Source organism: Neovison vison, chromosome 2, assembly GCF_020171115.1.
Source record: "Neovison vison isolate M4711 chromosome 2, ASM_NN_V1, whole genome shotgun sequence".
NCBI lineage: Eukaryota > Metazoa > Chordata > Mammalia > Carnivora > Mustelidae > Neogale > Neogale vison.
The window spans coordinates 81,189,321-81,217,239 of record NC_058092.1 but is presented as its reverse complement, the minus strand read 5'-3'; the positions used below and the strand labels follow the sequence as shown (position 1 = coordinate 81,217,239).

General features: G+C 42.6%; 1 protein-coding gene across 1 annotated transcript in view; it reads left to right on the top strand.

The window, feature by feature from the left end:
* The window catches only part of ALG14 (ALG14 UDP-N-acetylglucosaminyltransferase subunit), an 88,855-nt gene extending 73,338 nt beyond the window's left edge, over nucleotides 1-15,517 (top strand). The window contains exon 4 of the mRNA XM_044238731.1: nucleotides 15,086-15,517. Within this exon, the coding sequence (XP_044094666.1) occupies nucleotides 15,086-15,316 (231 nt within the window). The 3' untranslated portion in view covers nucleotides 15,317-15,517. The remainder of the gene's footprint in view (nucleotides 1-15,085) is intronic.
* The last annotated feature ends 12,402 nt before the right edge of the window (nucleotides 15,518-27,919 follow it).

The window sequence follows — 27,919 nt, the reverse complement described above, 5'->3', positions numbered from 1 at the left end:
TAATAAGAACAACAAAGTTTGCCACATTGATTGACGCTTCCTTTCATGAACAATTCTCTGTAGCGTGTGATGCTGTTTGATAGCATTTTACTCACAGCAGAACTTCTTTCACAATTGAAGTCTGTCCGCTCAAACCCTGCTGCTGCTTTATCAACTAAGTGTGTGTCATATTCTAAATCCTCTGTTGTCATTTCAACCATCTTCACAGTATCTTTACCAGCAGTAGAGTTCAGCTCAGGAAACCACTATCTTTGCTCATCCATAAGAAGCAACCCCTCCGCCATGCAAGTTTGGTTAGGAGATCGCAGCCGTCCAGTCACATATTCAGGCTCCCCTGCTGCTTCCAGTCCTCTCCCTGTTTCCACCACATCTGCTATTCCTGCCTCCACTGGAGTCCTGACCCCACCAAGTCATCCATGAGGGCTGGGATCAACTTCTTCCAGACTCCTGTTCATGTTGATATTGTGACCTCTTCCTATGAATCATGAATGTTCTTAATGGTGTGTAGAATGGTGAATCCTTTCTAGGAGGTTTTCAATGGACTTTGCCCAGAGCCATCAGAGGAATCACTATCCATGGCAACTATAACCTTATAAAATGTATTTCTTAGGGGTACCTGGGTGGCTCAGTGGGTCAAGCCACTGCCTTCGGCTCGGGTCATGATCTCAGGGTCCTGGGATCGAGCCCTGCATCGGGCTCTCTGCTCAGTGGGGAGCCTGCTTCCCCCTGCCTCTCTGCCTACTTGTGATCTCTCTCTCTCTCTCTCTCTTTAAAATCTTTTTTTAAAAAAATGTATTTCTTACATAATAACCTTGAAAGTCAAAATTACTACTTGATCCATGGGCTGCAGAAGGGATGCTATTTTAGCCTGAAAACAACACTCATCTTGTCCATCTCCATCAGAGCTCTTGGGTGACCAGGTGCATTGTCAATGAGCAGTCATATTTTGAAAAGAAATCTTTTTTTTCTGAGCAGGAGGTCTCAATAGTGGGCTTAAAATGTTCAGTACATTATGTTATGAACAGATGTACTGTCATCCAGGCTTTGTTTTTCCATTTCTAGAGCACAGACACAGTAGGTGTAGCAAAATTCTTAAGGGCCCTGGGGTTTTCAGAATCCTACTGGCTTCGACTTCAAGTCACCAGCTCCTTTAACACCTAACAAGAGAGTCAGCCTGTCTTTGAAGCCTTCAAGCCAGGCATTGACTTCTCTCTAGCAATGAACATCCTAGATGACATCTTCCAATAGAAGGCTACTTTGTCAACATTGAAAATCTTGTTTGGCTTAGTCCCCTTCATGACTAACTTTAGTGGGATCTTCTGGATCACTTGCAGCTTGATGTGTCACCTTGCACTCATATGTTAGAGAGATGGCTTCTTCCTTAAATCTCATGAAACAACTTCACTAGAATTGAATTGCTTCTCTCAGTTCCTACAAATGTTCCTGTCTTTTGAGTGTATAACAGGAAAGAGTCATCAGTGCAGGCTTTGGCTTAAGGGAATGTTGTGGCTGGTTTGATCTTCTATCCAGATCACTACAACCTTCTCCATAACAGCAGTAAGGCCGTTTTACTTTCTTATCATTTGTGTGTTCACTGGAGTAGCACCTTTAATTTTCTTCAAGAACTTTTCTTTTGCATTCACAACTTGGCTGACTGTTCAGCAACTTTTGGCCTGTCTTGGCTTTCAACATGCCTTCCTCACTAAGCTTAATCATTTGCAGCTTTTGATTTAAAGGGAGAAATGTATGACTCTTCTTTCACTTGACTACTTAGAGGCTCTGGTAGGGTTATTAAGCAGCCTAATTTCAAAATCATAGTGTCTCAGGAAACAGGGAAGCCCAAGGAAAGGGAGAGAGACGAAGGCAATGGCCAGGTGGTAGAGCAGTTGGGATAGGCAAATTTATCAATTAAGTTTGCGAGTTTTTTATGGGTAAGGTTCGTGGCTCCTCAAACAATGATAGTAGTAACATAATGATCAGTGATCACAGATCACCATAACAAATATAATAAAAATGAAAAAGTTTAAAACACTGTAAGAATTACCAAATGTGACACAGAGACCTGAACTGAGCAAGTACTGTTGGAAAACCAGCAATGATAACCTTGCTCCACACAGGGCTGCCGCAGACCTTCAGTTTGTTGAAGACAAAAGCAAAAACAAAAACCACAGTATCTGTGAAACACAATAAAGCAAAGTGCAATAAAACAAGATATGCCTGTACTACCAAAATAATCTGGGCATAAATTATCTATGGAAAACTGCTGACTATTTTCAGTTTAACAAGATAGAAGGTTTTTTTTTTAAGATTTTATTTATTTGGGAGAGGGAGCGAGCATGAGTAGTGGGGAGGGGCAGGCAAGAGAGAGAGAAACAGGCTCTCCACTGAGCAGGGAGCCCAGTGTGGGGCTGTATCCCAGGTCCCTGGAAGCATGACCTGAGCCAAAGGCAGATGCTTAACAACTGAGCCACCCACGTGCCCCAAGATAGAAATTTTATACATAACTACATGGAAAAAAAAAATAAGAATCATGAGGAAAATATCACTTATCTAGTTAAGAAGGGGCCTTGACGAAAGTCAGGAATTACATAATTGCTCTGATCAAGCCAGTTCTTCCTGTTTAGAATGGATACTCTCTTCTCTTATAAAAATGTTTACCATTTTCCTATTTAATCTACTGAAAAGCTTTTCTAATCCATCCTAGTCCAATGGCATGTTACAGTTTGCCATTAATTTCTCCTTTAAAGCTATAAAATATTAGTAACAATTGCCAAAATTTCACTTTCAGTTAAACTCCCTGCATCCTATCTGCCCTGGAGCCAACCTGGCGTTTAGCCACTTCCAGCTAACACCAGATCTGGTTGACAGGTGCAGGACAGTGCCAGACCAAGATGGTAAACGGGAGCACCCCAGGCTGGGTTTGAGTCTTGTCTGTGTATCTTATTTGATTTCTGTGTGCCTTAGTTTTCTTGTCCAAAACACGAGGATAACAGCACCCACCTCAGAGGCGATTATAGGGTTTAAGTGAGGTAATTAATGCAAAATGGGCCACACAGCCTCTGTGCCTGGCAATAGTAGGTGCCTGTAAAGGTCAAGGTCTTTTTTTTTTTTTTTTTTTAAGATTTTACTTATTTATTTGACAGAGAGAGAGCACAAGTAGGCAGAGAGGCAGGCAGAGAGAGGAGGAAGCAGGCTCCCTGCTGAGCAGAGAGCCCGATGCAGGACTCGATCTCAGGATCCTGAGATCATGACCTGAGCCGAAGGCAGCAGCTTAACCCACTGAGCCACCCAGGCGCCCTTAAAGGTCAAGGTCTTGCCCTTCTTTGTCAGGTGACAGGGAGAGGATTGAAATAAATGACTCCCAGAGTCTGCATCTAGCAGTAGCAATCTGTGCTTTTGGGAGAGCTACTGAGTATAGGGCATGGGGAAAGCAAAAGGAAAAAATACTGAATTAGTACAATTCAAAGATCTCTGTGAAATAATTTCAGACAGTTGAAAATACAATGAAAACAAAGAAAAAAACCAAAAAAACAAAAAACAAGAAGGCAGGAAATGTCACCTTAACCATTTGGTCCTGAGAACAGGAAAACTAAAAGATTCAGTTTCCTCAACTGCTTCCAGGAAGGGTTAGGAAAACAATGTTTGGTTTAGCCTGACAATGATCTTTAATAATGATACAAAGCAGGTGTGGCTTAACCAGACCACCCAAACGTGGACCAAGGAAGCCTGAAGGGCGGGGCTCAATCCCAGGACCCTGGGGTCATGACCCTCACTGAAGGCAGATGCTTAACCAACTGAGCCACCCAGGTGTCCCTGTATTTACTTTTTTTATGATGGGAGATCAGGACAAGGCAATGAAATGCCAACCCAGTGTGTCCCGTGACAACCGCTGAGTGCTTTTCGCCTACTCTGCACTTACAGTGGGAGGGTTGGCTGTCATCATTTACAGAGTGCCAAACCGTGTGGAGCCTTGTCTGCAGGACCATACTAACATGCACTGAAACTACAGCTAAGTGTCCCTGAGTTGTGGAGAGGACACTGGAGCCTGACACCAGCATGTCTCTGCCACCTGTTTAGCTAGCATCTCTGTTGCTAAACCCAAACCCACAAATCAGGAAGGTCACCAGAAGGTTGGGAATTCTAGTTTCCCATGCAAGGGGAAAATAGCCAACTTCTGTTTTGAAATGAACAAGAGTAGGCTTATTCATCATGTTATCAGGCTTGTTGACTGTGTTGTGGCCATCAGCTTTCACGGTCATTTCACCACAGGCTGGGAAGTACACTACTGGGGCTCCGCAGACCCAGAGCAGGGACATTCAAGAATCCTTCAGTCATCTACCGTCTGTGCAAATCCAGAAAATACCACTGCTGATCATCAGGCTCCTTCCATCATTTTTTTACACAAGCGTCACTTGGAGTGGAGCAGGCAGGGCAAAAAATATGACTGGAAGATAAAGAGACCAAAATGGATGGTTGGGTCTACTCTTATAAGGGACCCTCTGAAGGGTAGGATAAATCATGCCAAGTCAGTGCTATGCCTGTGACAAAGAAAAGCCGTATGAACACTCTTAAGAGTGAAAAATGCCACAATTACACTACTTGACCTTTGGATGGATTATAATAATAGCTGCCATTTACTGGATTTTCACCATGGGCCACTATGTTAGATGCTTTGCATGTATTATCTCATTTAATCTTACAGTGACACTATTACATAGATGCTATTTTCCTTGTGTTCTCTTTGTTTCTCGTTGATTACTCTTCCCCACCCCTAACATTCTCTGCCTCACCACTACAAACCCCCAAGAAAGAGAATACTTGAGAGCTTATTGTTCACCTCCCTACAAGGACATCAGACTAGGGTCATCTGGCCCTCCGTATCTTTGTCTCCAGTAGGTGCCACTAGAAGTCAAACCCCTGAAGCAGAGTTTAACAACTCTGTTAAAATATAATTTGTCTCAAGCACCCACCCCTCTAACCCACCAATACTTTTCATTGGCCCTCGGTGACTTACAGTCAGTCCACAAAACCTGTCTCCTCTTTCCTGCCTCTTGCTCTAACCAATGTCTGATTCACTCAGAAGACCATACCACTTCATCAGATATTTGCTCTCAAATCCCCTCCTCCCACATCCTCCTTGACCTCCATACCTACTGTCTCCTTATCCTGCTTTATGTTATATGTTCATTCATGCATCTGTTACTTTCTGTCTGCCCACTGGAATGTACGCTTTCTGAGGGCACAGACTTCTGTTCACTAGTACATCTCTAATACCCACAATGGTGCCTGGCATATTATCTTTGCTCAATAAGTATTTCTTGAATGAAGTAATCCGTAAGTGAGGAAAATGAGCCATGGAATGGATGAGCATTTTGTTCCTGGTAACATTGCTGTGGGACAGCCAGCCCAGGTCTGTGTGATTGTAAACCCCTGGCCCATGTTGTCCAGCTTCTTGATGGATCATGTGAATGCAGTATGAGTGAGAATGTTCTGGCTGAACTGGAGTAGTCAGTGTTGAAGTGTCAGTGTAGGGAACTTAATCAGTTGGGCAAGATCCCACAGGACTATTACATTGTGGAATATTGTGATTTAGAAGAAAAGGGTGTATTTGGTCACTCAGGTGACCAAAATGTATTCTCCTGTATATTTGGTCTTCAGCCACAGTTTCTGACTCAAAGCTCCTCTACAACCCTTGGAATTATCTAAATGATGGGAGCAATAAAGGTTTTGGGGTTGTTTTGTTTTGCTATTTTGTTTTGTTTTAGAAATCCCCTAAGTTGCAGGCTGGTTACCAGTGTAGCCAGACATGTGATAAGAAGGTTTGAATATTCAGTCCCAACTTCCAGGGAGGGGAGGGGACCTGGAGGTTCCATCCATTACCAGTGGCCAATGATTTACTCAATCATGGCTATGTAACAAAACCTCCATAAAAACCCAAGAAGATGGGGCTCAGAGAGCTTCTAGGTTAGTGAACACATGGAGATTTGAGGAGAATGGCAAGCTCTGACAGGGCCTGGAAGCCCGGCATGCCCTTTCCCTATACCTTCCTTGTATATCTCCTCATCTGGCTGTTGATTCATATCCTTTAACATCCTTTGTAATAAATCCATAATCTGTTGAGTAAATGGATTTTTCTGGGTTCCATGAGCCATTCTAGGTAATTAATTGAACCCAAGGAGGAGATCATGGGAACCTCTGATTTACAGCCATAGAGTCAGAAGTACTGGTAACAACTTGGACTTGCAGGTGGTATCCTGAGTTCAGGCAGGTGGTTGGAGCCTCCAGTTTGTAGCCTGTTAGCCAGTCAGAAGCACCAGTAACATCCTGGGCTTGGGACTGCTGTCTGAAGTGGAGGGCGGTTTTGTGGGACCGAGCCTTTTATCCGAGGAATCTGATTCTGTCTGTGAGTAGTGTCAGAATGGAGTTAAATAGTAGGGCATCCAGATGGTGTCTGGATCATTGTCGATGTGGGGAAGCATACACACGTGCGAACACACACAAACACACACATACACATTGGAATTGGGTCCAGGAACCTAATTTACATTAGGAACAGTTGTTTTGAGTTGTCACCAAGGAAGATGCAAGTAACTGATCTTTTGAGGAACCAGCAATATAGTCAGTGTCCTTACAACATGAGCACATGAGCCTACATAAAGACAATTTATAATTTACTTACCTTTTTGATATGGTTTAAAAGAAGATGAAAGCTCTCCCTGGTTCTAGAGAAGTAGGGAAGTATCCGGGTGGACCGTGGCATATTTGTGCAGCAAAGCAGCAAATGCCTGTGTAGAACATGGAAGGAAAGCAGCGATCGAATTGGAAAAGTAGACCTCAAAAATACTATATGCACAATGATGACAACTCTGAAAATTCTGTGTTAGCGATGGAATTGTAAGAGACCTTGAGGTCCATAAATAGCCGGTGATTCTAGTGTTTAGGATTTTATTTGGTTATTTCACGTTGTTTTTGATATTTAGATGTTTCTGTTTAACTGTGAATACTCAGATGATTAACTATACATAAAAAAGAAGAAATGCACTGTACCGTATTGTGAGCCAAGGAATACGTCATCCCATCTGCTACACATCCTTTTCCTTCCTGCTGTCCACCTCCTCGGCTCTCGGACCCTCGGCGCTGCATTTGCTCAGGCTTTACCCCAGCCTTCTGGTGCTTGACAGTAACCGCTTCAGCCACATGTTACAAACCACCTGCTCTCCAACTGGAGTTTCTTCCTCACTCTCTTGATTATTCTCAGATGCTTCTCTCCCCAGTTTTCTGAGCTGTTCTCTCACTCATCTTCCCCTCCTCCTTGTCTGAATGAGGCCATGCACCTATCCTTCCCCTCTGGAGTGCTTGCTTGCCTGGCCCTTCTTACGGCCTCATCCTCATCCGTGTTTCACTATGTCTGCTTCCTGTGCTCACAGTTTAGCGCTCCTAGCCCTGCCTGAGCAAATCCTAGGCCTGTTCTGACATGATCCACTCCTCCTCTAACTCTGCATTTGCTACTCTCAAAGCCTTTGTTCTTTCCCTACTAGTCTGGGTTCTTGGTAACAAACCATAAAAATCCACTCTGGTTGACAGAAACAGAAAGAGAATTTAGTGAAAGGCTCTGAAGAGCTACAATTTTATGATTTATAAGAAATACACACTTGGGGCGCCTGGGTGGCTCAGTGGGTTAAGCCGCTGCCTTCGGCTCGGGTCATGATCTCAGGGTCCTGGGATCGAGTCCCGCATCGGGCTCTCTGCTCAGCAGGGAGCCTGCTTCCCCCTGTCTCTCTCTGCCTGCCTCTCTGCCTACTTGTGATCTCTCTCTGTCAAATAAATAAATAAATAAATAAATAAATCTTTAAAAAAAAAAAAAAAGAAATACACACTTGGTCATCTGAATGACCATATGTATTTTTTTGTAATATATTTGGTCTTAGTCCAAGGTTCCTGGCTCAAGGCTCCTAAAACCCTTGGAATTTCCTGTGATAGGGCAATGAATGAGTCTTTTGTTATATTAATGAAGGTGATTTTGGGGTCCTGGTTGCCAGGAGGACCAACCCTGTGATTAGAGGGCTGGAATTTTCAAGTTTCCCCCACCCTCCCATCTCAGAGGAGGGAAGAGGGCACTGGAGGTTAAATCAGCCAGTGGCCGATGACTTAGTCATGACCATGTAATGAGGTCTTCATCAAAGCCCAAAGATCTGGGTTCCGAGAACTTCTGAACATTTGGGAGATTGTGGAGAGTGGCATGCCATACTTTACTCTATGAATCTCTTCATCTGGCTGTTTATTCATATCCTTTATCATATCCTTTAATAAAAATGGTGAGTATAATTGTTTCCCTGTGCTGCAAGCAGCTCTAGCAAATTAAAAGAACATAGGGAGGAGGTTGTTCTAACTTCCAGTCTATAGCCTGTCCGTCAGAAGCACGGGTAAAAAGCCTGGGGCTTTTTACTGGTGTCTGAAGTAAGGGGTGACAGCCAGTCTTGCAGGACTGAACCTTTAACCTGTGGAATCTGGTACTGTCTCTGGATAGATCATGTCAAGACTGAGTTGAATTCTCAGTTAGACCGCTAGTATCCGAAAACTGCTTGATGTTGTATATAGGGAAACCACCCCCCCACACACATACAAACACCTTGGAATTGGGTTCGGAACCTTAAAAGAAGAGCTCTCAGGATTACTGAGAAAGCTAATACAGTAGGATTAGACAACATGGAAGGACCAGGTGGGAACTGAGCAGCTAGGACCATGGCCAAAGTTCCATGGCCGTAGGGCTGGTTTGGGAGGACAGTGCTGCCGTCACTGCTCGACAGTGAACACGGCAACTGTCATGACTGGAATTGGATAGGAGACTCTTGCAATGGCACCTTTGCCACAAGAAAAGTGTCTCCTCCAGAGCTGCTTTTCCATACCACTAGCTCCTGGTCAGATCTAGGCAGAAACATCTGGCCAGGTCACTGGCCTGTCCACGAGCTACAAAGCAGGCCCAGAAAGGAGTCTCACTTGTGCTCTGAGAGGTGGGCTCAGCTTGCTGCCACAGTTCAGTGAGAAATTGCTCAAACAAATTTAGGCAGGCGCAGAACCAAAACACCGGATGGCCCATTCCCAATTCATGACAGTTGTTTTATTAAACTTTGTACAACTTTCTTAAGTCCTTGAAGCTGTTTCTTCTGACCTCTCCCTCAGCAAGAACTCTGGAACATAGTGCAATGCAAAATTAAAACCTTAAGAATCATAGATTTATATACAAAGATGTTTAAGCAACATGATTTAGAACAGGGAAAAAAAAAACGTGCTAGTCTAAATTTCTACCAATAAGGGAAAAGTTCATTGAATTATGAGATATCCATAGGATTAAGTATATACAGTCATTAAAAATCATGGATTTTTTTTTAAAAAAAACTTTGTATAGCACACAAAACTATAGCTTAAGAGAACTTTACAATGTTTATATACAAGCTCTCACAATTATGTGTGTGCACATACGATCCTATTTTATAGTAAAATATATAAATGTTTATATAAAGACATTATTTGAAAGAGAATGTTAACAGATTGATGCGATTGGAAGGATTACTCTTTTTCTTTATGCTTTTTGTAGTTTTCACATTGAGCTGAAAATTATTCAAGTATTTAAAAGAAAATTGGCTAGGGGCACACTTCTGGTGCCATCATTTTTATCCCTTGTCATGTCCTCAAAAAGTAGTTTTTCCCAACCCAAACTCAAACTAAACACCCCATATTCTAACTCTTTGATCCTGGTGTTGAAAGAACTCACTCTTTTCTGTACAGTAAGTTCCTCCCTCCCCACCAGTGTGTTCCCGCTGCTCTTCGTGTTCACAGAGTCCTCGGCTCCTGCTACCTCACCCAGCTCCTATTGGAGCTTCCCTCCTCCTGGGCTCACTCTTCCCTCTGCCCTGTATTTTAGCCCAAAGATTTGCTGAAATAGCCTTATCAGAGGTTTCCATTACTCTTCTCTTGGCCACACCTAAGGATCTCTATCTTTGTAGCTTTGATGACTACGAGAAACATTGATTCCTTATCTTTGGCACACTGTTTGGGCAGGCTAAGTCAGATGACCTTGTGGTTTTCTTATCTTTCTAAAATAAGAAGGTACATTCTTAAGCCCCTCGTCTGACTTTGTTTCCTATTAAGCCTTACATCCAAGCTGTTTTTCTCCCTGTGTCTCTGGAATTATTCCTACACCTCGGTGTTTGCTCCCTTCACATCTCCCCATTCACCTGTCTAGAAAGTAGAGCCAATATCCTATAAACAGAAGCATTGCTTTTGAAACCTGTGGCCTCCATGGAGACATCCTGTCTGAGCCTACTCTGCTGTGACAGTGGGCTCCAGTTCTCCAGCTTTATCCATGGCCCTGGGAGCTCCACAGAACCTTCCTTGCAGCTCTGTATCTGCGGTTCATGAGCTCTCTCCAGCCTCTGCCTCCACCAGCTAGAGGCTGTTTCAAAGTCTGGCTTTCAGACCAGCGGTACCTCAAGAGTTAGATTCTGCCTCTCTGTCCATTCCCTGCAATTAGAGTCAGCAGAATCAGACTCTCCATCTGGCTTTCAGCCTCACCTTCGCATGCTCCCTGTTGACTCACTCTCAACTTCATGGTCTCTTATCTTCAAACCAGTCCAGGACCCCAAAGGCCCTGGCCCATTTTCTGTGTATGGGAGCTGAGTTCAGACTACCCAGGTTAACTGCATCTCTTCATACACGCTGATGTTGTGTTTCAGCCAACGGGACTTGACCTGTGATGACCCAAATCTACAGAACAACGATCCTCTTGTAACTATTGATCCTTGATCCGGCTCATCCACCCTCGTGATTCATATTTATATTAGCCCTGACCTCCTTCTGTTCTCCAAACCTATAAGCTGTATTAGTCTTAGTACAGCTCTTGGATTTTCTACTCTCAGAGAAGTTTATTTATTGATGTGTTATTTCATCTTGCAGGCACGTATTGAACACCTACCAGCCGGCACTGCAAATAGTCAGTGGCTCGTCAGGGAGTTAGACAAAATAAAGGGCTATGTCAGTTAGTACACTTTTTATTACTACCGACAGAAGTCCTGATTCATACTGCTAAAGCAAAAATGGAATGTATTCCCTCACATACCTGGCAAGTCTAGGGATGGATCTGGTTTCCTTCAGGCACAGCTGGATTCATGGATCATAAATGCCACCTTTGGGACCTGGCCTGTCTTCATCTCTCAGCTCCACTCTGTTCTACTTTGTGATGGCTTCATTCTCATGGCAGCAAGACAAATGTTAACGGTGCCAGGCCTACCCCCTCCTAGGTCCCAGTATAGCAGAAAAAGCACTGCTCTCTCAGCAGCCCCAACAAATGTCCCACTATATCTTGTGATTTCTAACTGGGTGAGGTGCTCTTCCCTGAACAAATGACTTTTGTCAGAGAAATTTGATGCCATGTCTGTTTAGACTGGAATCATAGGTCCTCTCCTTAGAGTTGAGTATGGAGTCTACCCCAGCACTTAGGTTGAGAGACAGATACAGTGTTTCCCCTGGAGAAAAGGCAAATGGATGTGGGATGCTTGGGATTTTTTTGTTTTGTTTTAGAGCTTTTTTTTAGGGGGGAGTTTTTTTTTTTAAACTGTCAGTTAACAGTCATCATGTTTATGTTAAGTGCATATGACAGAGTTCAATATAGCAAATAAAGCATTTGACTCCATGTACAATAGACAAAGAAGGATTCCCTCCTCCTTTACACCCCACTCTTTCCTTTGAGAAAAATTCAGTGAGTGCCCTTTTTGTTCCAGGTACAGAATATAAATAGTTCAAGACATCGACCCTGCCAATAAGGAGCTTACAAGGTAGTGAGGAGAAGAGAGAATAAAAGCAAGGCCCTCCACATTGATCAATAATGTCCATTTAAGAAATAAAAATATAAAGATTATTTCTGTGTTTTTTTATAAAATTTAAAAGACATCGTCAATCATTATATTGTGTAACATTGTTTAACATCTTTTTTTACTTCTGTTTTGTTCAGTGCTTGGAATAAGACTTTCTGATCTCCTTCATTAAATAGTGGAAACTCCATAATCCACAATTTTTAAATATGTTTACCTAGGCCTCTATAAAACTTGGAATTAAAACCTGTGGTTAATGAAAATAGCTTTCCTTAGCCTAAATTTTCCTTGAGATTAATTTGCCTTTTTTAAAAATACTTGATTTATAGTTTTATCATACCTAGGACTTAATATAGTAAGGTGCTTCAAAATAGAGATATGACAGAGATAAACAAATGAATACCTTTAACTTTGACTTTTATCTTCAGTTTCTGCTTCTGATCTATAGCAGGTTGCTATACATCTCCCACCAATGCCCCGTCATTTCCCTGCCTGTATACAGACATTTCTATCAGGGTGTTCACAGTTTGTGTATACAGAGAGTGAGATGAACACATGTGGATATGTACATTTTTTAACAGCAACAAACATGAAAATATTTCTGTGACATTGAAGACCCAACAAGTAATCTTTATGTTATTTTTTTAGCTGTAGGTTTTCTTTTATTCTGTACAATGGAGAAAAAGATTGAGAAAGCAACAAATAATCCTGGGTTTAGGGAACACATTAATGCAGTGACTCCCCACTGCAGACATTTGGCAATGCCTGCAGACATTCTTAATTGTCTTGACTACTGGAATCTTGTGGGTAGAGGCCAGGGATGCTATTAGACATCCTACAATGTGCAGGACAGGCCACCACAATGAAAAATTATCCTGTCCAAAATGTCAATAATGCCACTATTGAGAAACCTTGCATTAATAGGATTTTTGGAATTCTAAACCCTGAAAGGATTCAGAACAATCTTGTAATTTAGGCCTAAGACAACACTAGAGGCAAATTAACATCGTTGAATTAAAAAAAGAATCATGGAGCTGACAGGGAAGGTCATTCAGTCCAGTCTCCCCTGGTATATGGTAACTGAGTCACAAGAGAAAAAGTGACTGAAGCACTAGAACTCCTCCACTCCTGGGACACCTGGCTGGCTCAGTCGGTTAAGCATCCGATTCATGATTTCTGCTCAGGTCCTGATCACAGGGTCGTAAGATGGAGCCCCGCATCAGGTTCCATGCTCAGCAGGGCATCTGCTCTGGATTCTCTGCTCTCTCCCTCTACCTCTCCCCACTGTGCTCTCTGTCTCTCCCTCTCTCTCAAATAAATAAATCTTTAAAAAAATAATAATTAAAAAATAAAAAAGAACCCCTCCACTCCTAAACGTGTGATAAGCCAACTTGCCCAATCTCTCTGTACTTCAGTTTCCTTTTCTACAAAAGGGACAATAAAACTTGCCTCAAATGATTGCTGTGAGGAGTAATTGAAATTATGCCTGTGAAATGTTTAGGACCATTCCTGGCCACCATGAGTTGTTGGTAAAGAGTGGTGGTGAGAGCCGAGGTGGTGACTCTCTTTACTGTTGTTGCCCAAGCTGACTGAACCCTGTTCCTGACTCTCAGTTCCATTTTCTTTCTAGTTCCCTGCCTTGAGGGTCTGTAAAGAAAGGTTCTAGGGGCAACTCAGTAGGGATTAAAGAAGACTAGTCTGAAAAGCAGCTTAATAGCTGGTGATTCAAGAAATACTGAACAAAAATTCTTCATAAAAACAGGAAGTTAAATCGTAGGTAGACACTTTAAGGATGGCACAAAAAAGATTGGTTCTCACCTGAAGCAGGCTACCTTCTCTCTTCCCAAAGTTCTGTGAATGGTGTGCCAGGTGGTCATGCCTTCAGGAAGGGTGGAGCCTAGGTAATATAACTTGTATCAAACCCTTAAGAGCTCTGGAGGTGCCTTACAGCCCTGGCAGGCTGTCCATCTGGGAGAATCTGAAATGCCAAGATGGTGGGGCAGTGTGTCTGGGGACCCTTTCAACTCTAAGATTTCTTGATGTCTGATAAGTTTCGCGGACTTTGTTCTGGGAAGACCATGTGATGTGGTAGATAATGTCCAACAGGCGTACGTAGACAACCACAACTCTCCTGTTTTATCATTTATGGTATAAAAAAAATGCTTTATTGGGGCACCTCAGTGTCTCAGTTGCTTAGGCATCTGACTCTTGATCTCAGCGCAGGTCTTCATCTCAGGGCCATGAGTTCAAGCCCTGGGTCAGGTTCCACACTAGGTATGGAGCCTACTTTAAAAAAATGCTTTGGTAGGTTTTACTAATTCAGTCTGTCTGTATGAGCATATGATTAAGATGTTTGTGAAAATACTTTTTTCTCTGAAAGTAATAATAAATTACCTTACCAACAATTCTGTGAAATAGGTTTCCTCTCATTTTCTTAAAAGACTTCTAAAATTCTTTTCAGTTGCTCTAGGAGTCAAATTTTTATTTCTCTTGTTGTTTTTGCCAACTAAATTGTTTTTAACCAATGGCTTTCTATAAAAATTAGCAGAATTCAAAAACATTAAACTCTCTGGACCACAAGCACAGATTAAATTTTCTGGAGGAAAATATCTCATTCATTTCGTAGCCTTCTCTCAAATATCCCATTTGTTGAATTGAACTCCTAAAATGATTCTATATCCCACAAAGATACTCCACATAGTCATTTAAAGACATTTTTTTCTCTTATATCTTACATGTCAGTGCTCCAGCTGTTAGAAAGATGATTTTAAAAAATCAACAAGAACAAGTTGATACATGAGAAAACAATGACTCACGGCTGACTTTATCTGTCTTCTGTGTTTTTCTGTGACATTCAAGATCCACAAAACATCTGGAGAAGAGCAGCACACACAGGTCCAATGAACGCTGGCTGAGCACTAGGTCTGGCTGTGCTAGATACCTCTGGTAGCACGGGGCACACCACTCAGGCCCAGAGAAGTTATTTGCCCCAAGCCAAACAGTTGGTGAGCAGGAGAACCAGCAACACAGCCCTGCCTGGCTCCTGAGTGCATGTGTTTGCTTCATACTAGATCTTGACACAGAATAATTCAAGGGTTAGAATATAAATATTATAAAATATAAAAAAATCTCCTCTAAGATGTGACTGTTTTTCATTTTAAATGCCTCATTCAGATTGGTGTTATGTTAATTTGACCTTCAATTTTTTTTTTTTTTAGGTGTTGTGTAATGGACCAGGAACATGTGTTCCTATCTGCATATCTGCCCTTCTCCTTGGGATACTAGGAATAAAGAAAGTGATCATTGTCTATGTTGAAAGCATCTGCCGAGTAGAACATTTATCCCTGTCCGGAAAGATTCTGTTTCACCTCTCCGATTACTTCATTGTTCAGTGGCCGGCTCTTAAGGAAAAGTATCCCAAGTCTGTGTACCTCGGGCGAATTGTTTGACAAATGACAGCTTACTTCTCTAGAATTTTGCAGCCAACCATATTTATTATAACTGGAGTAGAAAAAACTACATGTTTATTGTGAAGGCTTCTGCAGGTCCTGAGAATTATTGGTAGTGAAGAGTAAAAAATGTGTAAATAATCCAGTAAGGAGACTGAAGGTGCTCTTATAATACGAACATTAAGGGGCACCTGGGTGGCTCAGTTGGTTAAGCATTAGATTCAGGTCATGATCTCAGGGTCGTGAGATTGAGTCCCATGTCAGGCTCCCCACTCAGCATGGAGTCAGCTTGAGATTCTCTTTCTGCCCCTCCCCCCACACATGTGTGTTCTCTTTCTCTCTCAAATAAATAAAATCTTTTTAAAAAATTAAAAATAAAATAAACATTAATTAACCATTAAGTATTTATGCCTCTGTGCACCAAATTTCTTTTTTTTATCACTACCTGCAAGTTATCTTCTGACTTGTTTTAGTAATATTTTTCTTACAGCTAAATATAGTATGATTAGCAACATTTCCTGTTCTGCAGCTTTTTTTTTTTTTTACAATATTCTGCATTGTAAAAAGAAAAGAAAGATATTTCTTAGTTTTTGTTCAGATACAGGAGGCTCTGTTTCCTGTATGGAAGTAGTGAAGTCCCCAGTGAATCCTTTGAGCATAAAGGAGGCAGTCATATTACATGGGCTTCATGACAAGTTGCACTCCACAGGCTTCCAGAGCCATGAGCATAAACCAGGATCTTTTTTTGTCTTCAGTTTTGCTTTGTGAGTCGTTGCTCTCAATCCAGAAGGTTGTTTGAAATCTCTTGTTGAATCATTAAAATAAATTAAAAGGTGACCACTGTCATAGTACTAAAAACGTGATTCTGTGGCTCAGGAATCCAAACTCTCAAAACATTTTTTTTTAATATTTTAGTAAATTCACAATGGTGAGGCTCTCATCATCCCTGGCATTTTGAGATGTTTAGGCTCGGTAGAATATATTGGTACTAAACATTTATTTGAGGGTGTGCTATATGCCAGGAATTCTTCTAATCACTTTTCAAATATTAACTCGCAGAATCCTAATAACAACTCAGTTATAGTCATTATCCCCCTGTTACAGATGATTTGTCTAAGATCACATGACCAGTAAATGGCAAAGCCAAGATTCCAGCCCCGGCAGCCTGGCTGGTGAGTGAAGCCCATTTCAGGGACCTGTGGCCTGTGCCTTCATCACATAGGGGACCCACACTCAGGGGGGCCCTGTGCTTGCTTTCATACTCTGCTGTCACTCTCAGATTTCTTAAGAGACATGGAACAAGGGACCTAAATTTTATTTTGCACCGATCCCCACAAATTATTTTGTTGGTCCTTGAGACCAACAAAAGAATCTGTGTTTGAGAATCTGTGCTATGCTGTTGACTACCGACAGAAATACAACACGGAGTGCGGGCCGGCAGCTCCTCAACAAATGGGAACTCCGTCCCCTCCTTCTAAGCTCTCTTCTTTAACAGGGAGAAGACCTCTTGTAACATTTGAGGTTTTTATTTTCTCCTCTTAAATCTGTTTCAGAAGTATGATGTACATCTACTAGATGGTAAGAAATAAATGAAGAGAGGGAGTGCCTGTGAAAATGCATGACTGCCTGAGAGATTGTACAGTCAATGTGCAGAGGTTGATCTAGCTTTTATTGCTCTTTGGGCAGATCTTCTCTGGATAAAGTAAGCACATCTGTCACTAGGACATTTTCCTAGGTGTTCAGCTGATAAAACTCTCAGAACAGGGAAACTATTTTGCTGTCTGGTTCAGTGGCCGTGGGGCAGCCAGGAGGTAGTTCGTTGTGTGCTTTGACTTTAATCGTCAAACGTTAGGTGCTGCCCCTGCTTCCATTGATGGAAAGGCCTGGAATGTCAGGTGACATTTCTAGTAGACATTTCTCTACTTTTCTAGAGAGAAAGTGATTTTTTTTTTAAAGGGGATAACAGCATGTACCTTTTTTCCCCTTTGCATTTTGCTCTGCTCTGCACTTTGTTCCTAAGTGGCTTTAGGTAAATAGTTGATGCATGAAATTGGACTGTGTTCTGTTTTGTTCATGCCTGTCTGCGCCAGCACCGCTCCCTGGACCCCAACAGGTAATCCTGCTGCGGGGGCTCCTCTCAGGCCAGAGTGAGCAGTGCTTAGGCCATGGAGAGTTGTTAGAAAAGATGCCATCATTTTTTCCAGAAATGTATGTCCCAGATGTTCTGTAGAGCCTTAACTTAAGCAGTGGTTAGCCTGGAATGTCAGAGGAAAAAAGTCTCGTGTGTGTTATATCCCTAAAAATTTAGGACTATCTTCCTGGATTCCGACTGCCGTGCACACATTCAGAGTGAGGTTTGCCGGTTCTGGATTATTTGGTAAACAAGCGCCCGCCCGGCTGTGTGTTGTTGTTATGGCTAATTCAGGTCCTCAAGGTCACACTAGCAAAGGGGTGCAGCTTGGAAAACATCATGCTCCAGTCTCAACTCAAACTGAAGATCAGTAGCTAAGCAGTTAGCTTGTCCTTTCTGATTGCTCTGGAAACCGTCTGGAATGCACCTCTTACTGGAAGAGACTGTTCACGAAAAATTAATTGCATCAGTCTTTAAATGGGAGACAAGGAAACCACACATCCTGCCCACACCTACTTCCCTGGAAGATTTTTATCTACAGTTCAGTTGTCCTAAAGGGTTTCAGCAGCTTGCTCAGCTGAAAGTCTATTTCAAATAGAACATCCAAAAGTCATCACGGGAAGCTTTAGCCAGGAACTTAGAGTGCTATGAAACCATGTCAACAAGAGGAATGCTGTACGGTTTTAGGCTGAATAGCAAGTCCTTGGTAGAAAGGAGATAACCCTAGCTTTCCCGTATAAAAGCAACTTGAAATGTGTTCGTTGGCTTTCTAAAGTGAGTTTCAAACTGAGAAATGTACTACCCCCTTACTGTACGGTTCCTTAGATTGAATCAGTGCTTTATTTCTTTTTTTTTCTTTTTTTTTTTAAATCAGTGCTTTATTTCTTCTGCAAAGTCCCATCTCACCAAAAGGAGTTTGACAGCAATGTCTTAAGCCTCTTTTATCCACAGGAAGAACATCATCATGAGGGTTAAAGAAGATTGTCCTTCTCCATACAGCTCATTCCATACAGTGGAGCCATGTGGAGTTTCTTTCCCATGATTTCAACTGTCCAGCAGTGAGCAGACACCCGGATTTTCTTGTCTGCCTTGAAACTTTCTTCCATTCAGCCCACCACTCTAGTGCTCTAAAAACAAATTATCTACACTTACGTTCTTGCTGCCAACTCAGTTTAAACATGGATTTGACATAGCTCCCCTTTTCCCTTCCATAGTAGTCAACTGATGCTAGCCTCTGTCATCTCTCTCAAGCAACAACTTTGGAATAATTGTTGTTTTGTACTCTCTTTCCTTAATCCATATATAATTGGTTCCCCTCCCCTTTTTTTTAATATCCCCAGATTTTTCCCTTGTCTTTCCATCCTCATCTCTCCTTGTCATCTGAATTCACCTATTAGTTCTGCCTTTGAACTAGTTCACACCCACCCTTTCCTCTTCAGTCCCATGATCACAACCTAAGCTTGTTTTATTAGCACATTTGTTGAGGAACTGAGGCATAGAAAGATTAAGTACCTTATCCAAGATTTTATAATTAGAAAGTGGCAGAGCCAAGAATTGAACCAAGGCACTCTAGCTCCAGCCAGACTTACCTTAACAGCTAGGTTAGGGGGGTACCTGGGTGGCTCAGTGGGTTAAGCCGCTACCTTCGGCTCGGATCATGATCTCAGGGTCTTGGGATCGAGTCCCGCATCGGGCTCTCTGCTCAGCAGGGAGCCTGCTTCTCTCTCTCTCTCTCTGCCTGCCTCTCTGCCTACTTGTGATCTCTGTCTGTCAAATAAATAAATAAAATCTTTAAAAAAAAAAAAAACAAAAAACAGCTAAGTTAGGTTTAAAAAAAAAAGTGCTAGGAAGGAGGTGAACAGGGCACTGTGAAGGACAAGAAGGTACTGGGTACTCTAGAGAGAGATACCAGGAAAGACCTCTCTGAGAAGGATGTTTTAGCGGCAGTCTGAAGGATAAGCTTGAATATTTGTCCTCCTCCTTCCACTTCCTCTCCCAACTTCCATTTCACCTCCACCACAAACCTCCCCATCTCTCACAGCCTTGTTTTAGCTTCTTCTCTAAACACCTCGGTGACATAGCCACCCACACCTAAGGTTAGCGCTGAGCTACAGACCTTCATATTGCAGTACCTTCTTCTTAGAAATACCTGTAGAGGGAAGAAATGAATGCTTCTGATAATTATTTCTTTATGTTCATGTTACATCGGGTACTATACCTCATACTTTCATGTTCTTGGTCCATTCTTGGTCACAGCTGGTCCAAACACGGGCACTGACTAACCATATAAATTCTCACACCTTCAGACTTTGTCTAGGTCTACTTAGTTACAGCTCATCTAGACCAATGTTCTCAAACTTTCTGGTCTCAGGACCTCATTATAGTCTTGAGAATTATCGAAGACCCAACCAACTTTTGTTTATGGTGACTATCTTCATCACTATTTACCATATTAGAAATTAAGACAGGGAAACATCTGAAATAAGAGAATACACAGGACACATATCATTAGCTATCAGAGCAATGACATCCTCACATATCATGAAGCATCTAGAAAACTGTAAGATCCCGAGAGAATGAGCAGGAAAAAGGATAGTGACACCTTTGCATTATTATGGAAGTAGCTTTGATCTCATGGGCCCCTGAAAAGGTCTTGAGAACACCCCAGGGGCCGCTGGGCTACATTTGGAGAACTGCTTCCCTACATAATGGCACATCAATAACTTCATCTCCATCAGCCTTTAGTCAGTCAATGATCTATGTACTAGTTTTCTATTGCTATGTAACAAATAGCCATGAATCAGAGGCTTCAGACAACACCTGTTCTCCCACTGTTCTGTAGGTTAGAAATCCAGTCAGGAGATACCTGCTTCTCTGCTTAGGGTCTCACAAGGCTCTAATCAAGAAGACAGCCACAGCTGGGTTCAGATCTGGAACTCTGGACCTTCTTCCAAGCTTCTTCAGGTCACTGCTGGCAGACTTTAGTTCCTTGTAGTTGTAGGACTCATGCTGACCTGTTCCTTAAAGGCCAATGAGAGTCTCTACTGCTGTTTGTCTCTTTTAAGGGATGGATGTGACTGGGTCTGGCACACATAGGATAATCTGCCTTTTAATTAACTCAAAATCAATTGATGAGGGACTATTCATCTGCAAAATCCCTTTTGCCATATTAATGTAACATCTTCAGGGGAGTTATAGCCCATGGTATTCACAGGCCCCACCAATATATGGGGATTATAAAGGTGTGGATGGGACAGGGTGGAATATTGATGGCCATCGAGAATTCTGCCAACTACAATCTGCCAGAGGTGTTTTGTTTTGGGGGGGATGTTTTTCAAACCTTCCACTTGGACTATAAACTCCTACCTTAGGGTCCAAGTTTTGTAATTTTTTTTTAATACAGGAAATGCATGTCTTCCAAACTACATCACTTTTCCAGCAAGTTCTTCTGTGCTTGGTTTGTTTACCTGTCGAATAGGCATAATGATGGTCCTTCCTTACAGAGTTGTGGTCACCAAACTAAGATGGTACACATACTCCCTTTAGCACAGAACCTGACACATAATAAGCCCTGAGTAACTTTGTGTCTTCAGGGGACCAACATGACTTCCATGGTAAGTTGCCTGAAGAAAGGTGTCCTTAAACTAAATGCAGCGACCATTTCCCACCCTCTAGGATAACTATAGTAAAAAGTTGTCTTGAAAGCAGAAAATAACAAGGGTTGCCAAGGACGAGGAGAAATCGAAATCCTCATACATTGCTGGCAGGGACACAGGCTGCTTCCGCAGCTGTGGAAAACAGTTTCTCAGCTCCTTAAAAGAAGTTAAGCATAGAATTACCATATGGCCCAGCAATTCCGCTCCTAGTTATACACTCCAGAGAATTGAAAGCACATGTTTTTACAAAAACTTGTACATGAATGTTCATACCGGCATTACATAATAGACAAAAAGTAGAAACAACCCAGAGGTCCACTGAGCAATGACTGGATTAACGAAATGTGGTATAACCATACAATAGGACATGACTTGGTCCCAGAAAGGAATGAAGTACATGACATGATACAACATGGATAAATGAACCTTGGAAACATGGTCAGTGAAAGAAGCCAGTCACTAAAGACCACATATATGAAATGTCCAGAATAGTCAAATCCATAGACAGAAAGTAGAGTTACTATTGCCAGAGGCTGTGGAAGGGGCAATAGAGGTGATTCCTAAGGGGGATAGGATTCCTTTTCTGGGTGATGAAAGTGTTCTGGGATTAGATCGTGGTTGTGGTTGTAGAACTCTGTACCAAAAATGACTGAATTGTATGTACACTTTAAATGGGTGAATTTTAAGGAATGTGAATTCTTTCTCAAAAAAAAAAAAGAAAAAAGAAAAATGATTTCTCCATCCTCAGTAGTAAAGGAGTCTATCCGTGTCTATTTGTGGGTGTATATACAGATGGAAAAAGACGAAACTGAAGGCTAGGCACAGCCTCCAGGAAGCTGCTACAGGGAATGTGCTTGTTTATTGTGATTCCACCTCTGCCCACGGCCAAAGACGGAAACAAAGACTGAAGGTGCTGGGGACAAAGCATGGCTTTAGGGAAGAGCTGAGTAAGAACTGGATGAAATAGCCTACGGAGGGGGCCTGGAGGAAGAAGATGGTCTCAGCACAAAATAACTCTTTCCAGGAGCTCCTCACTAGAGACACCTCAAGACATGGCCTCACACCAGCAAAGAGCCTAGACAACTGAGTCCATTGTATCGTCCACAGTTGGCCATCCACGTGCCTTCTGCAGTAGGACCTTGACTTCTTCTTCAAGAGCTATTGACAGGTGGCTCTCCCTCTGAATCTAACTAAACTGGCCTGAGTGTCTTGTCAGACCATTAGAATGCTGCAAGAGTGTGAAGTGATGTTCTGACTTGGTCTCTTGAAATGTTTGCCCTCTAGACGCTCCGCCTTGGGATGTCCTCTCAGTATGCAGCCACCGTCTTCGAGAAATCCAAGCCACACGCAGAGACAATGTGTGGGTGTTCTGGTTCCCGGACACATCCGAGTACAGACTTTGAGTCATCTCGATCCAGGGTGCTAGACATGTGAGGAGAGAAGTCTCCAGACGATTCTAGCCCCGCCATTCTCATCACTCCCTGCCTTTTTAGTTCTCCAGGCTGAGGCTCAGACACTGTACCCTGTGAATTTCTGACCCACAGAGTCCATGAACAAGATGAAAAGGCTCCTGTTTTCTGCCACTAAGTTCTGAGGGAATTTGTTACAAAGCAATAGGTAATTGGAACAATAACCTTTCAGAAGGAGCCAGTCTTTCCAAAGTTTGGTTACCTTGGCTTAATATTAGGAGAGGAAACGATTTCTCGCCTCAAGGCAAAAGGAAGAAAACGTATTTCTATACCATGGATAGGAAAAGGCTTTTTTTTTTTCCCTCCTTGCTTCTTAGCCTGTATGTAGCAGTGAAACAGAAACCAATGGATTCTTTTAAATCTTTTAACCATATGCAGATGAATAAGCAATTGGTTGGACTTGGTTCCTAATCTCTTTTCCTTTCCTGAATAACTTTTTTTTCCACTCTAATAAACTTTAGCATTGAAACAGAAGTCATGTGTCCCATACATGACGATTAACAGCAAAAATGTAGAAAACGAGATAGCTGCTAAGCACAAAAACTTAATTAATAGCCAAGCCATTCAACCAAAAATCAGAACAGTGTTTCTGGCAGGGAAATGTGAAATCTTTGTTTTCTAACTTGGAATTCCTTTTTTTTTTTTCCACTCCCAGTCTTTTTAGGATCGTGATTTAAAATTCAGGGACTCCACAGAGAACTTTAAGTTCTTGGTTGAACTCCCCTGATTGAAGTGCATTAATCTTTCAATGAGAGGCCACCCTTCCCATCCCTGGGCTCCCCCAGGGGAATTGCCAAAGCCCAAAATACAAAAACCAAGACTCGGGCAGGAACAAAATGACAGGAAAGCCAAACAGCAGCACAAGGGATGAAGGAGTCTGGAATGACTGGCTTCTCTCTCACAGAAAAGGGCAGAGAAGTTTCATTCTTGGAAAGAAGGTGGAGGGGGGCCAGAAGAAAACAAGACCTTTACGGTAATAACCATATACAGAGTTGGCAGAAATTCGGCAAAGAATAAAAGTATCCAAAATGTTCGCTTATTCAGTTCCTGCCTGAAGCTCCATTTTCAAGCTCATTGTCCCCAACTGCTCTGGACATGGAACCGTGCAAGGGCCCTGGAAGGGCCCAAGCCTCAGTCCATCGACCCCCAGCCGAACAAGCTGAATCTGAAGTGGCCAGATAGAGAGCTTTAATTAATGTTCACCAAAATCATAGAGAAAACAAGTTATTTATGGATGAAATGATAGAATGTCTGAGGTTTGATTCAAAATCCATTGGCAGAGTGGGAAAGGCAGGGGAGTTTATGGATGAAACAGGATTGGCCATACATACTCACGGCAGAAGCTGGGGACAGTGGGTGCAGGGGGCCTCAGACACCAGACTGATCACATTGTTGCCTCTACTTTCCTGCCTATATGAGCATTCCCATAACTAAAAGTTTAAGGGTGCCTGGCTGACTCAGAAGAGTGTGAAACTGTTGATCTTGGGATTATGAGTTCAAGGCCCATGTTGGGTGCCTAGATTACTTAAATAAATAAACCTTTAAAAGTTTGTGTGTATGGTTTTTTTTTTTTTAAGATTTTATTTGTTTATTTATTTGACACACAGAGAGCGATCACAAGTAGGCAGAGAGGCAGACAGAGACAGAAAGGAAAGCAGGCTCCCCGCTGAGCAGAGAGTCCGATGTAGGACTCTATCCCAGGACCCTGAGATCATGACCTGAGCCAAAGGCAGAGGCTTAACCCACTGAGCCACCCAGGCACCCACCTTTAAAAGTTTTAAAAATAGAAAATCATTTTTTAGTGAGAGTGAGAAATCTTCAGATGCTAAAAGGTCAAATACTATATGGATAAAAGAAAACAAACCAGGTTTTAGAATGAGAACAAGGAATTTCAAAATTACTTTTCTTTCATATTTAACTCATGAAAAGAAATGAGTCAGCGTGTAAGTCTGATTCCTGAACCAGAATAGGTTTTTCTGACTTCAGATATTCACTCTGAGGCCTTTCAATCCCCTGCTATCAAGTACAAAATGTCACCTTCTTCTTTATCCATATGCTTCTCATCGTTCCGTAAATATTTGAGGTGTTCCAACATCAACAAGTCGAGCCATTCCTAGGAGCCTAGGAGCGTAGACTCCCACTGAGGGTGCCCCTTTCTCCAAGGACACACTCCCTGGCCCTTTTCAGAAATCACCACAGCACAAATCACTTATATGGACCTTGAATATTAAAGCTGGTTCTGATCTCACGTCTTCAGGTTGCTGAAGAGAATGCATTGTGGAGCAGAGAGAAGAAAGGCAGCTGGATGTTAAGAGCTTAACAGTGGTTAATTTTACTCTTTCTGTGTCTCCTCAGCGCGTAACATAAAGGACTTGAACGAGATCATGCTTGAGTTCTCTTCCAATGACAGTACTGCCACCACAACCGTATCTTCCTTCATTCATGCTGGGTGCTGCACTGACCATGGGACAGGCACTGACCCAATTAATCCTTAGATCCAGGCAACAGAGGCCCCCCACTCTAGAGACCCCTCCATTTGCCACTTCCCTCCTCATAGGGCCTAGATGATATGACCACTTGGAGCCCACACTCCCTTTCTAGACCAAGCTCTGGCTGCCTAGGACTGTAGCCTCACCTGCCTCAGTGGTCCAGGCCTTCTCCTGGGGCTTGCATGGGCCTCTTCCCCAGGTACGCCCTCCCATGGCTGGCTGACTGGCCAGTCCAGGGTGAGGGGGCGGGAGTGTGAAAGGATCAGGACCTGGAGGTTGGGGTGTGGACGCTCTGCCCAAAGCTCCTTGCGGCAAGACAGGACCAAGTTCAAAGAGAAGGGAGATGTGGGCTGGGGGCGTTTCATTCATACCCGGCTGAGGTCTTACAAATGGTGGGGGGTGGGGGCGCCTAATGAGGTATGTATCACCATCATCATCATCGTCATCATCATCATCATTATTAATGAGTTTATTTTACAGAGCCTAAAACTGAGACACAGAAGCTGGAGTCATTCGCCCGCAGTCGCACAGCTGGTGAGTGGCCGAGCCAGGGCTCGGGTTGCTCTCCTTGCGATTCCACGCTCTTCCCTTTCATGCTGCCACCCAGCAAAACCGCAGACTCCACCACCCCCGGCGCCTCTCAGGAGACACAGAGATGGTCCTGAAAAGCCATGGGCCCCCTCCCCTGGGGTAAGGGGGGGCGGTCTCCTGTGTCCCACCTAATCAGTGCCCACCAAGAATGTAGCAGACAGCAGTGGTGGCAAAGCCTCCTCCAAAAACAGTGACCATGGGAAGTTGATTCAACAGAAAAATATTTGATGCAAGAGTATGACAGTTAATCCTAGGATTTCACTTTTTGTTCTGAACTTCTGACCCCCAGCTGCTGGTCCAGCCACGGAATATCAAGAAGGTAACCAAACTAGATTTTAACCCTGGAGAACGAGCATGTGGCCAATCAAGTAAGTAGGTCTTTGTTGACTTCCTCTAAATTCTAAAACCAGGAAACGACTTCTAATATGCGAAGACCCCCACCTTCCCTTCAAGAACATCCTGAGGTCCAGAAATAAAATCTAAACAAACATCCTTTCGAGGACTCTTCATAATGAAGCATCCAGCGAACTCTAGGTAATCTGATAAAGCCAATTTCTCAACAAAGCTATAAAAATATTCCTAGAGTATTTTTAGAACACATAATTTGAGGGACTTAATACCAGGCACTTGATCTAGTTCAGTTTGGGTACTAACCACAAATATCTGAAGTCGGTAATAATAATCGTAGCTAACAGTGTTGAGTCCTTGTTAGGCACAGGGTCTGATTCTGTGTCTTCCATGTGGACTCCCTCTGCTGACCCTCACTACACCACGTGAAGTAGTTTGGGTTATGGCTGCTTTATAGACAAGGAACAGAGAACTACACACAATGGGCTTTATCAAAGTGCCATGCATAATAGAAAAAAATCAGAAACCATCTAAACTGAATAAGTTGTATGTCCAGACAGCAGACTAGTGTGCAGTCATTAAAAAATCATATTGTTGAGGAATATTTAATGGCACAGAAAAAATGCTTTAAAATAATACATTAAATAAGGTTTTTGAAATCCCGCAAACAAGTGTATATTATGAGCACAGTTTTCAACTCTATGTAAATAGATGCAAAGTTTTAAAAGGGCTACAAATATATAAAAAGTTTCAAATGAGAATATCTGAGTTAAGGAGTTGTATAAAGTTTATTCTGTGATTTCTTTTTTAAATTCTGTTTTGATTAGGAATAACATAATGAAAGAAAAGTTTTGTTGTTTTTTTTTTTTTTAAATGACTGAATTCTTGTGAACCACTGGCTCAGGGAGTAGAAAGAAGGAAACCACGATATGTCCATAGAAATTCCATGCTGGCGAGAGTAATAGATAATAATAGCAATAACTACTTACTAAACTTGTGTCTCAGACTTCCTGTTGTACATGCAGCTTTCACAACATCTCACTTGATCCTGCAAAGGCACTGAGAAGGAGGAAGCTTAGCTCCCATTTTTCGGATGGTGAAAATAAAGCCTTAAGAGGCTGTGGCTTTTCCAAGGCTTCCCAGATGGTAACACAGTCAAGGCAAGGCTAGAATCTGGGGATATTCAGTCCCAGCGCAGCATCTGTGAACACAGGCCCAATGTGTGGGCAGCCAGAAATGTGTTGTCCTGGCCACATTCTGACTTATTCAACATGAAATTGAGTAAGTATGGCAGCCGACTAAGCCCCATGCCCATTTAGGGGAAGGCCAGTGAAATAGGAATCTGGAGATCCGAGTTCTAGTCTTGGATCTGCCATTAATTAGTTCCGTGGGCAAATCCTGTAACCTCTCTGTTCGTCTACATCCAATACAAATGTAATGGAGATTCTTAGGCTCAGCGCCTGTCCTGGAGGTCAATTGCCTGCATCGTCACCTGCCAAAACCCCCTAATACTCTTCCAGAAGCTTTGAATGGCAGAGTTCATTTCTACTGAACATGAGTGGGAGGAGGGTTGAATCATATCGCCAGCAAAACATTCTTACCGTTTCCTTTGAACACTTCCTTTTCCTCCCAAATTCCCTCTTCCCTCACCAGCTGCCCAAATTCTCCTTTTCTGTTTCTTTCTCCCTTTACAACAAAAAGAAAACAAAAAAATCTTTTCGTCCCTTCTTTGGGGAGCCACACTGTCCAAGATTTCTCCCCGTTCCAAGTCTATTTTCATTTAACAAATATTTATCACATACCGTCTGTCTCCCAGGACTGTTCCTTCTTGCATAGAGTAATCCTACCTGGTCTCAGCTTCTGTTTGCATCTAGCCAGACAGCCTGGTTGGGGGGATGGGGGTGAGAGAGGGGATAGAG